This window comes from Sinocyclocheilus rhinocerous, unplaced genomic scaffold (assembly GCF_001515625.1).
Source record: "Sinocyclocheilus rhinocerous isolate Xijiao unplaced genomic scaffold, SAMN03320098_v1.1 scaffold2267, whole genome shotgun sequence".
NCBI classification, from domain to species: Eukaryota; Metazoa; Chordata; class Actinopteri; order Cypriniformes; family Cyprinidae; genus Sinocyclocheilus; species Sinocyclocheilus rhinocerous.
Genome location: NW_015625573.1, coordinates 114,002 through 126,490, shown reverse-complemented (window position 1 = coordinate 126,490; position 12,489 = coordinate 114,002). Strand labels below are relative to the sequence as shown.

General features: G+C 34.9%; 1 protein-coding gene and 1 pseudogene across 3 annotated transcripts; one reads left to right on the top strand and one right to left on the bottom strand.

The window, feature by feature from the left end:
- Window positions 1-517: 517 nt before the first annotated feature.
- alkal1 (ALK and LTK ligand 1) lies at window positions 518-9,513 on the bottom strand. Of its 3 annotated transcripts, none has more exons than XM_016565956.1 (6): window positions 8,962-9,513; window positions 8,329-8,595; window positions 4,933-4,986; window positions 3,705-3,788; window positions 1,980-2,053; window positions 518-636 (listed from the first exon to the last, which is right to left on the bottom strand). In XM_016565956.1, exons 2-5 carry the CDS (start codon window positions 8,582-8,584, stop codon window positions 1,989-1,991), a joined length of 459 nt encoding a protein of 152 aa, XP_016421442.1. In that variant the 5' UTR covers window positions 8,585-8,595; window positions 8,962-9,513; the 3' UTR covers window positions 518-636; window positions 1,980-1,988. The 3 variants fall into 3 exon arrangements, with proteins under 3 accessions (XP_016421442.1, XP_016421460.1, XP_016421450.1); XM_016565974.1 differs by having other exon boundaries at window positions 3,705-3,785; XM_016565964.1 differs by having other exon boundaries at window positions 8,990-9,513.
- Window positions 9,514-10,825: 1,312 nt separating this feature from the next.
- Window positions 10,826-12,489, top strand: part of LOC107751010 (IQ and AAA domain-containing protein 1-like) — a 10,984-nt pseudogene continuing 9,320 nt past the window's right edge.

Here is a 12,489-nt window from a genome sequence, read left to right as displayed (position 1 = left end):
TAAAATTTTAATTAATAAAAAGGAAAAAAAAAAAAAAACAGGAAATCAAATACTGTGCTTGAATGTTTTTATTCTTTCAAAGCATCAGTGCAATATTACCATTGTTATCAAACAATATGTTTTTGCAATTCGAAATAATTCTCCATTCGAATTTCTATAAGTGCCAATAGATATCATGGAAATGACAGCATGGTAAGAAACTTTCATATACACAATCTTTTTTTTTAAGTGTAAGGAATGAAATAAAATATTTTTATTTGAAATAATATATTTGGAACAGAAATATATGTAAGAGTAATGGTGGCTTAATGAGATATATTCAAATGTAATCAGGACTGAATATTTACATATCATTTAAATAAATAATTGGCTGCAAATAATACTTTCTTTAGAACTCATAATAGAAAAAGCAAAGCTATTAAACAAAACTATATTTTAAGAACATTTTAAAACAAACATAAATTATGATAAAAAGCAAAAAAAAAATTATTATTATTAAAGAACAAGCATACTTTGGAAATGGAAATGACATAAATGAAAAAAATGTCAGTTAATTGCAGTGATTTGAAGGCACTTCCTTGGAAATAATAATTTACTCCAACATCTCTGGAGTTTCTTCTTTTATATCCTCAGGACCTGTGAGGCATAGAGAATTTAACAGAAATGTGTTAATATTTAATCATATTATATTTCCTTTATATTTTAAATCAATACTTTTAGGATTCGGTTACAGTTAGAAAAAAGTATGAGAAAGACAGCATACAAAATTAAGTCCCAGCAACTCAACCTGTCTTACACAGAAACAGACTTGAATTAATTTCTCTCCACTTCAATGGAAATCACTTATTCACATCATAAAAGACAATTTAACAATTTCTAATTGATTCAGAGGGAAACCAGTCTGAGCAACCTAATAAAGCCACCATAATTCACCAGCCCCATCATTTGACATTCAGATTGGTAATGGATTCTTTCATCTTTCACTAACAGGTTCTTTGAATGTCTCATTCCAGCAGATGATGTCACAGCACAGACTAATTCCAGCATCACAGTTTTGTGGTGAACAATTCTGAGTATGTTTTAAATGAATAATGTTTGATTCTTTAACTCTGATTGAGCTCTGATTGACTTGCCAAGATAGTTATTTAATCATTTTATTACACAATCTAATATACAATTATTCAATTGTATAATCTATCAGAAAAAATTGCATTAAGCAATAGCAACTTGGCAAAAAGGAAAAATAACACAAGACAGGAAAAGTCTGCTATCCAAGCGTGTGCACTGCTTTTTTATCAATTATACAGACATAAAGACGAAAATCTTAAGTCAAAATCAGTTTCTTTAAGGCATTATACATTTAAATTTTAATTGCCAGAACATGGACTCTAGGAAGACTTTGTTACATCACTTAGTGTATAATTACTTCAAAAATGATTGGTTCCTAGTTGCATGCGTGTTACAATGCAAATTTAGAAATGGAATTTCTTGGAAATTCTTTTCTGCCTGTGTGAACCGTGCATTAACTGCATGCCTTAGAATGTACCAGATGGCCATGATTAAACTGACATTATATCTTACTCAATATTTCTTGTAAGGTTTCAGTTAAAGAAACATGCAAAACTTTCCCAACAGTAACCAGGAGCAGGCTCGGCTATCATGTTACAAATCTTGCAGTTGTCTTGTTTCAGAAAATTATAATAAATACACACATACACATAACAAATATGCACATAATAACAATATAAATACTCATATTTACATGTGTTCATATATGTGTTTGAATATTATTATATAGTATACTATATTATTTTATTTTGATATTTTCTATTACTTTTTATATATACATTTTTTTTATGAAAATTAAATGGAAGTAAGAAATTTAACAGGTTTTGATGTATAGAACAAAAGGCACTCCACATAAAAACAATAAAATTGCTTACAAATAGCCAAATAGTTAAAAACAGATTTGTACTTACATGCTGTTTCTATGACTGTGTGCAAAGGGGACTCATAGCTAGTCTTGTTAGCAATCGTGCACATCTTTTAAAATCTGTCAGGGACAAGAAAAAGAAAATGAAAACAAGGAATTTTTTTACTTTCAGAATGTTAAACAGACACTGACGCTCTGGCTCGAGTTGTGACATGAAGCAAACATCACCACTTCAAACGCACTGATGAAATTCAGTTTTAAGTGGAGCTCTCATGCCATCACGGGGTGACGTATAGAGTATGAACATGGCTAAGGGTTAGATGGATCCCTGTAAATAGCTTCATCTCGGCTCCAGTAATGTACTTGATGGCCTAAAATGACTGTGTGGGTTCAAGCGCCACATGCTTCCACCCTTAATGGTGTTTGTGAAGTCTGAACATCCCATTGCTGTCCTGTTCCAAGCACCGTTGCTGTCATTTTCTCTGAAGGTACTGCCACGTTTCCCTCCCTCCCATTTAAAAGTGACAATGTCAAAACAGAACTCAAACACTACAAAGTATCTTGAAAGTATATGGCATGAAACGGCTTTGGATTCACTGTTACCATACATGACACTTATCATGTTTCAAGTTTACTGCAGTTTAGGGAACATTTAAGTTATAAAAATGCTCTGCAAGACAGAAACTCTAATTTAGGTTTGAATTATTATGCCTTTGCCATTTCCAGTGTTCCTCATGGCTGCCAAGTCCTCAAATACAACTGGTCAGTTTTGCATGAACTTATTTACAAAGCTCACTGTATAAAAATAATATCTCATTGGTATACACATGCTGCACTTTCTTTACTTCTACTTGCAATAATTCATAGATCCTGCTTTAGACAATAAATATCCACAGTATCTAAGGCTGAATTTCACAACTCTTCTTTCTCTACGGAGAACCACAGAGGAGGGTCGTGGAGCAAGTTCACAAAACATCGCTGACCACTAACACACAAGTGTTTTCACTCAAGAAATATAAAACAAACCACTTAAACGGCCAATGTCTAGAGGAAATAGGCATCAGTTGTGACCCAAAATATAAATCTGATCATCACTTTGGGAAACTATTGTCTTTTATTTAGTGAAATATAAAATGTAGTACAGTTGAAGAAAAGGAGACTTGATTCGTTTCGACATTTATGCTCTCTATACAGAGTAACACTTTAGCTGGGCCATTAGATAAGCGTTATTTAATGGAAAACTCTAAACTTCTCCTGAACACTATGAAGTCCATGAGGACCATGAGGGTGGAGGAGCATTTTTGTTGCGGTGTAACGCCCTGTCAAAACTGTGGGTTATTTTTTATTTCAGAAAAATAGAAACATAGGCAGCATTTCTAAAGTCTCTATAAAATAAACGCACACACATATAAGCAGCATAATACAAAATCAATTAAGATCATAATAACAGAATTCTAATTTGAATTTGCAGGTAAACATTTCATGCCTTCATTTCAAACATTTTCATGCCAAAATGAAGATTCTGTCATCATTTATTCTAAAAAAAAAAAGATATAAAAACAAAATATATTTAAAGAACATTGGGGTACAAACAACATTGGACCCCATTTACCTTCATTGTATGGACAAAGAAACATGGAAACATTTTTCAAAATATCTTCTTTTGTGTTCCACAGCAGAAAAACCATACAGATGATGACATGAGGGTAAATGATGAACATTTTCATTTTTTGGTGAAATATTTCTTAGTTAAAGATATATGTATACGTACATGTTGGTCTGGAACATTCCCTTGTATTGTGATAAATTCTATGGAAATGTGTCCTGCATTCAGATGGAAACTTGACTGGTCCTGCTTGAAAAAAAAGTTTCAGTTATGATAAGGTTATAGGTTATAGTCAGATTAATTACTCTGGTGAATGAAATAATTTAGCTTTAAATTTCAAAATGTCTACTTAAGCATTATGCCTAATCTCACAAACTTGTACAAAGAAGATGGTAAAGTTAGCTGAAGGTGCTGTCACTGAGTTATTTTTTCACTTGTGCAGAAACCCGGAAGGAGACTAAGCACATGCTAACACTTGACATGCCATCACAAGGGCAGAGACTTAATGATTCTGATTCTGGCAAAGCTCTTACAAAGTTTCATTGTATGAGCTTCTGGATAACAAATTTTCACACTAATTATCGTAGGTGAAAAAAGATTCTGCAATGAATAATCATCTTAAATGTGCTTTTCCTAACAACATTTGGCTGGAGTACAAAGTGTATTTCACAACCGGGCGGTAAAAACACTTTACCTAAGTTCACCTACTGCAGGCTTAACTTATTTGACTGGCTTTATGTTTTACAGGACGAAAACTGCTAATTTCTAATGAGACAGATTTAAAAATATGCCTATAATGAGAATGAAAACAGAGGATGTATTCAGAACGGATACTGAGTACTGCACAGTATATTGCATACTACTTTTTAAAAATAGCAAGTGAAACAGTTGGTCTTAATCCGCAATCATCCTTTTAAACAGAATGCTACATTTTTGTCACATGACCTGTCTGCATTTGTCACATGACCTCATCAAGTTACATGTTGCATGCGAGTCAATGAATGGCGTCTGGTTATTATCTTGGAGTTTTTGTAATCCAGTTTTGTGTAAAAATGGATTTTATTTTTGGCCGTCAAATCAAATAATGAGTCAATAAAGAGATATTACTTCTGTTTCATTCCTGACACCAGAAATGGAAGGCCAGATTGAATGCACTGCATTGTAGGATACAATATTCAACAAAGTAAACATGGCAAATGTAGCAGGTCATAAGAAAAATAAAATCCTCACACTGTGCACACACTGTATACATATTATACACTGCAGCAACAGTAAGAGTAGTTATTCTGAACATAGGATACATAGCCACACATCTAGACCTCATCTAGAGGGCTGCTTGAAAAATGTAATACTACAAGAAAGATGAAACGTATTGAAATAGGTTTTTGTTTACCTGTAAAATGTTCTATAAATTTGCCTTTCATGCTTATGTCTCTTGGGACAATCTCTGAAACAGACAGACAAAAAAAACAGTGTTAATGTTTTTGCCTTATGTACCACCCCAGCCTAATTAATAAGGCTCAAAACTAGTAAATATACCCCTTCATCGATATCAAATAGATTCTTTTAACTTCAAATGTGTTCTTTTAACTCGTATAATACTGGATATTAATTTGCAATTTGAATTAAACTGAAATAGGCAATTTATACTGTGGGAAAACAAAACAGACTAACCATAGCTTCCTCTCAAACTGAAGCAGTTTGAAACATAGAAGCTGTTATTGCATTTACCTTGAGGTTGGTTGGATCGGAGACATTTGATGGATGAAAACAGGAAAGAGCATTGTATTTTAATAGAGAAATCTGTCTCTGTCTGCATATATTATTAGATATTCCACTATAATTTGTGACATCCAAATCAAAATGTTTTTCTTTTCTTAAAAAATATGGAACTGTGTTTCATTAATGTAAATATTATGTAAACAACAACTTTTATTTTGGATGCGATTAATCGTGTAATATAATCGTGTAAAATATATGTAATATATATATATATATACAAAACAAAACTGAAACTACTCAAGTATCCCCTTGGGTAAGTGTTTAAGGAGTTAAAAAACCCAAAGTCTCTGCCAAGTGGCAACTATAAAATATGTTTGATATTCATCACAACTTCAACTGAAAATTATTGCCGGTATGTAAAACACTGAGATTTCTGTTTTAAGTTAATGGTGAGTATTAAAAAAATGAAATATTACAAAGAGACAACTTTGTACAATATAACCGTTTACAATATAACTATTTAGTCTGGGAATGATTATGTCATCAGCTTGCATCCAGTTTAGTCACCGAATACACTGTCTAACACATGGCATGAAGTCATTGTACAAGTCTTCTTACTTAGCTATCTATATAGGGACGTACCACTGACTTCTATTATTAGTAAATTTAATGAAGACATTCTTCATAAACCATTTGTTTTGTTGACGACCTCCCCGAAAGTTTTGCAAAACTGAAAACATGACTTCGGTGTGCATCAGCCCAAAATTAATGATGAAGTTACAGACAGTTTGTTAATAGTCTTGTAAATACTGTTAATAGTCTGTCAGATCTCAAACTCATAAATGCTTGCAGCAACAACCTCTTGGAAAACTTCCACATGACGATGATATAACTGATTACAGTCATATATGCCATATGTTTGACTCTGGTGACTAATTGATTGACGTAAGAAAGACGGACAGCCATTTACAGCATAGATGTAAAATGCAATCCCAGACTGATAATCCAGCACTCAGTAAATCTGCTAGAGGCTTGGGGTCCTTGCTAATTATGTACAATCTGTGGCCCGCCCGACCCTGGGACGCCATCCCCACATGTAGACCATATCAGTTCCAGCCTATCGGAGTAAGGTGATTATTGCATGCAAAGTTGTAATGCCTATCAATGTCAGGTCCACAAATCCATGCAGCAGCTAATTTTAACCTGCCTCAGAATGTAGGATAACCAACAATGCTTTATGAATGAGTTCCTCTTTCATTCAAAATATAGTGACTTCCTACATTTTTGATGCCTACACTGATCCTTCAACTGTGGGCTAATCTTTTCCAATTTTAATAAGAGAATCGAAGAGATAATGCACTATCAAACACCTGTCAATATAATTCCGGGTCTATACGCGTGTCGTCACACCTGAGTCTTACATAAGATGACTAAATGCCTATACTAATGGGCTGTTCTGTTCAGAAGGGTACAGTACAGTACAGTGTGTTGATTGTTTTGATTATATAAAGGTCCATGATCAACTCAGTTTTCAAAACTTGCATGTTTTCACTGGATTAAAATCACTTTCATTGCAAAACTTTAAAGGCAGTAAACTCAGTCAAAGGTCATCCAGATCAGCAATAGCAGATGTTTATGGGTGTAAAAAAAAATTTGGCACATGATTTCTGTATAACAACACACGTCAATCAGTGTTCTTTTCTTTTGATATGGCATTTAAAATAGCAAATTCTGAATTCTGAAAAACTTGCACTGGCACTGTCAAAATTTCATGAAATTTGTTTTAGTCAAATTAATTAATGGGGGTGTCACAGCAGCGAAGAAACCACGTAATAGCACAACAACTTTTTTGTCAGTATTTGAGTATAATGAACTATTCCCAAGAGTAACAGAAATGCTAAAATAGCTCTGAACACATCAAAACACGGGTCAGATTCTAGACATGGAACATTCAGTAGTTGCTGTTAAACAACACATATTTAATTGAACACAAATGTTAACACTCTTTGGAAAATTACACCAATAAGCAAGTATTATTATTCCAGCATGAACTATATCAAGTACATAACATTTAAATGTACAAGTAATGTTCATTGGGTTCAGCGAAAGATATTTCAATGAAATGCATTTATATATATTCATCTTCACATAATTCTGCTATATTTGCTGTATTAACATGAGACTCAAGTTGACTCAAGACTCAATGACCATGTTAACCAGTACAGATGTAGATGGGGCTCTTATCTATTATGGAGGGCTCATCTATTAATGGTGTCTCAGAAAGCAAGAAAGTAATGAACAGAGATGGACATGCATCTGGCTTTTGTTTGAAACAATCCATTCTTGTTGGTATACAGAGGTAGAATGTGACTGCACAAGCACAACATGTTTTTAAGTTATCACAAGCAACATATGCTAGGGGACTGGGGAATATAACATTATAACAGTAATTATAAATAAGTAAAGACTAGGCCTACTTAGCATCAAAAAGTACTAAAAAGTCATAGGCCTATTTCAAATGTTATATGTGTGAGACACATGGAAAAGTCTGCCTACACAGTGTAGATATAATGTGCAAGTGGGAATAATTTCTTTTTTTAGTGTGGTCAGGTTGATGAATCACATGATTTTTTAAAAACGTATTAATTAACCAGTTAACCAAGTCATTACTCACAAAGTGCAGATCATCAGCACACACCATTACATGACAACCAGCATCACAAATTCTCAAGCTTTTAAACTTGTCTATGAGCAGTCCTTAGATCTACACAGATGATTTCAGCATTATGTGATCTGTCTAACAAGACATAAGCATTCATTTTACTACCCTCTGCAGATCAAAATAGTGTCCTTTAATCCAATTTCATGTCTTTTTTTTACTGAACTTTTCAAAATGATTCAAAGAATACAGGTTATGTTACTGTCTTTGCAATTCATTCAAGTGTATGTAAGGCAAAATATGAACAGCTGTCCATGCAATAAGTGATTAAAGCAAAAAAAAAAAAACAGGAAGGAGTTAATGCCCAGGATTACTGTTGTATCATCACCTGATCTCGAATCAGCTTACCTATTGGTCTGCTGTTGTCCCACTTGGACAATTGTGCAGTCTTTTCACGAGACGAAAACTTCACATCTTGAGATACAGAGTAGAGGCCACTGGTGACGCGCCTGGACGCGGGCTTGTCGCCGATCACTTGCAGGATTAGGTTAAGCAGAGTTTTCCTTTCCGACTCCTTTACCTCCTTGCTGTCCATGCACTGGCTGGAGGTAATGAGCAAAAGAATCATACTCAATAATATGTGCCATCTCTTCTCAGCCCGCATGGCTTTCCAGCCTGATAAACGAACAAAACAAGCAAACATAGTCATTATATCCTCGTACTAAAAGTTGACCGTGCGTAAAATACGCAGATGTCAGAGCAGTTGCGCAGTGGTCCTGTGTTTATGCAGTACATATTACATCCAGATTCGAGTCCGACCTAAAAGTCTAGACCTGTCTAAACTCTATACTTACGGCAAATAAAGGTAAAACTACATAAATAAATAAATAATAAAATGGTGCCTATATGTAAATGAAATGACCTAAATCCAACTATTCTGTACTGTCTACATGTTTAAACTTTTCGAAATCATAAAAATAATCAATTCACTGTAATGATAAAGTATGTACTCACATAAGCATAACATAAATAGAAACTTACGCGATTATATATTGGTAGGTGCTTCTGCCGCTAATGATGTGCACGCAAAGTTGTCAGAGAAAAATATATCTTCCAACAGTTCCTGTTGTCTCGTGTCTTTCTTGAGAACATGCGTCTTGTTTTTATACGTCCAGTGCGAAGCTTCTTGAATGTAATACAATCGATTTCGGGTGGGTGGCAAATGTAGACATCTTTCCCTTAGGTTTCCCCCCCCTCAACTCGTGGTCAGTTCCTTTGACATTCGCCCCTCCTTTTGTTTCAAATCCATCACAGAAGTTCAGATAACTATAAAAAGTGTCTCAAAACTCCTGTCTGCGATTTATTACAAGATTCATAGCTGGTAGAGGGCTGCACGCGTAAATGTTCTTGGAGATATCCATCGCGCCATGTACCCCCAGGGAAATGATAGGGAACCTCAATTATCCATATATCCAAATATACTTGCTTAAATGTAGCTGAGCTGTGAAATTAACGCCTGGATGTTTTTGTTCATGGATGGTCGGGTCTTGTGACTGCACTAAGCAGCGCTATCCTGGTAAGCCCCGCTTGTTTCCACCTCCCAACTCAAGTTTGCACTAGGCTTTGTGCTGGTATTACACGCTTAACGCACAAATTCCAGGGTTCTTAACTTTTGTATGTCATAACAAGCAAACACAGATCAATAGTCTGATTGGAATGATATTGAGCATTTAAATATTTTATGAATTATCACATTATTTCAACCTGTTCTCATGCCTTGTGTAAAGCACTTGAACCTTGATTATTTCTTTAAGCTTCTTAATACTTCTCTGTAGCAGGGTTTCCCCTGGGGGGGGTCTGTGAAGGTCTTGCAGGGGTCATGTCCTGGAAATCTGGCCTTCAAGTTTGATATAGAGTATGTGGGTAATTATGTGTGATGGTAATGACATTTTCCACTTTGGGGGGAAAATCTGAATGAACCTTGGCTTATATTAATTGCAAAGTATAAAAATAATAAAAAATTCTAAGAATGAAATTCTCTAAAACATGGTAACATTGATGGCAATATTTATATAATAATAATAATAATAATATTAATAATAAGTACAGTATAGTTATTTATTCTTAAAACACAAATAAAAATGTAACCTATACATAAATACCAAACAAACGTACAGTTTTACTAAAAAAATAAAAAAATAATTGCAAATTATAAAAATAATAAGAAATTGTTATGAATTTAAATTCTGAAATGCACTAAAAAAAAAAAGTAGACACCTTGTAGGAGAAATGAAAAAGTCTGGGTGGTGGACAATCTTAAAATAGTTAAATTATAGTGGCAATAATTAAAGTGACAATAGTTTAAAGCTGTGATCTATCCATAAACCCTAGACTGATGGCATTAACAATCTATCCATGGAATCCCTGGGTGTATCAAAGTTGTAAACCCCTTCTCTGTTGAATCCATGTAAAAGTACAATGTGAAAAGACAAACAGCTCTTGTTGCTTTCACTGTACCTGTTTTTCATATGGGAATTTGAAGGAAACAGCCTTTTTCCCTCTTGACATCAAGATGCACTCTGGGTTCATACTGACATTAGAAACAGACAAAATAATCTTCAGATACTTAAATGCCACATCTGCATGAGGACATTTCAAACTATACTTTACTTTTTAAGTAACTTTTTAACTTTACATATGGTCATGACAATGGAATAGGCTACTGCATTTTCGACATTGCAAAGCTTAATCTCAGCATAGATATAGGATAAGTGTTCGCTGTCCTGATATAATCTTTAACCCATTACCTAAGACATATGATTATTGGAATGCTGTAGTCTACTTACCACCATTGGATGTATTAAAGCCTCATTTGAACAGTTACAGTAATAAAGATGTAATAAAGATGTTGTACTTGGCGACATCAAGTGGTCTGTTCTCAAGCTACAAGTAACATTGCCTTACCCCCAACCCATCTCCCGGAGTCCCATATTATATGTGCATAAAAAGCATCTTTACAGTTGTTAATAGCTGTTAAACAGAAGAAGCAATTAAAAGATGTGCATTTCAGTTTTATCTTGTTACGGTTAATGTTTCAAACTTTTGTCTTACGTAACTGTCAACGGTAACAAATGACATTTCCACTAATTTGATATTTTACTTAACGAGTGTAAATGTCAACAACATCATATATGTGTACAGGAATGATGTCTGTCAGGCAAAACGTTGATGTAACCATTTAACATGTTATTTATGTTATTACATGTGGATTTAACACTCAGTCTTGTAAAGTGTCTGTGTTAGTAATTCTTCTAAATGTTACAAAATACAGTCCCTTTCTGTTTATTTTAAGGCTAAGATATTATTTAATTGTATTCAGATATAAATAGCTTAGCTTGTTTGCATCAATCCAATGAGTAAAACAGGTTTTCTCTGGCAGCACATTCAATAAAATCTGGTCTGAACTGAAGCTCATGAGGAGCTCAGCTGTTTGCTGGATAAAGAACTCCCAGAAGAACCTCTCCATCCTGAGAGAGACAGAGTGGTGTTCTTCCAAAGACTCGCCACCTTCTACGTCCGCTATGTGCAGATCTTCAGGCAACTGGAAGAGGCCTATGACCAAAGCGTTCACCCTCAAAAGAGGCGTGTGATTAGGCAGGTGCTGGACAGTGTGATGGGCCGAGTTCTGGAGCTCAAGAACGAAATTATGGAAAAGGAATTTTCTGAGTACCACTACATGGATGACATCATCCAAGACCTCAAATTAAACCCTGTGAGTGTCTTTAATGCTATAATGGACTTAATACATGTATTAAAATGTCTCTAGGTTACGTATGTAACCATGGTTCCCCGAGGGAACGAGACGCTGCGTCGAGATGGCTTTGGGAACGCCCTTGCGTGACCGCGTTCTGAAGCACGTGTCAAATCCGTCCAATGGAGCAGCGGGACGTCACGAGCGGGGTGACGTCAGCACCAGAAAGCATAAAAGCGCATCCGGCCGGGCGCAAACCAGCTTCGATGAAGTAGCGCCTGCAGGGATGCAGGGAGTATGGCAAAGAGACGCAGCGTCTCGTTCCCTCGGGGAACCATGGTTACATACGTAACCTAGAGACATTTTCACCAAAACCGCTAGAAGCATTTGAAAAATGATCAGCGAGCTTCATGAACTTATATGCTGATGCTCTTAGGTGTTTATTTTTTTAAAGCATTCACGTGAATCACAAATGTACTTTAATTATATTGAATTCACCCAACTGGAAATGATAGAAAATGATCTCCTTTTGTGTTTCACAGAAAAAAAGACAGTCATACATGACATGAGAGTAAAATATGACAACATTTTCATTTTTGGGTAGACCATGCCTTGCAGCAAGTTCTAGAGTAAACAAACTATGTAGAAAAAAAAACTGTAGGCAGAAAAAAAACTTTTTTTCTACAGCTGCCGTATTGAAATGCATAATTTCTTCCATTCGTTTTTCATATATTTGATTCCATACAGAACAGGTGCATCACAATTTTAATGTCATGGCAACAAAAACATTGCAAAATCCAAAGTCTGCTGCTTTGGTC

What these genes read in the sequence shown, in the direction of transcription:
- alkal1 (XM_016565956.1), bottom strand. Translation starts at nt 8,584, where the DNA reads ATGCGGGCTGAGAAGAGATGGCACATATTATTGAGTATGATTCTTTTG. An exon ending in GGACAACAGCAGACCAATAG is followed by an intron (nt 4,987 to 8,328) that starts GTAAGCTGATTC and finishes TGTCTGTTTCAG; the next exon opens with AGATTGTCCCAAGAGACATA. An exon ending in GGAATGTTCCAGACCAACAT is followed by an intron (nt 2,054 to 3,704) that starts GTACGTATACAT and finishes TGTCCCTGACAG; the next exon opens with ATTTTAAAAGATGTGCACGA.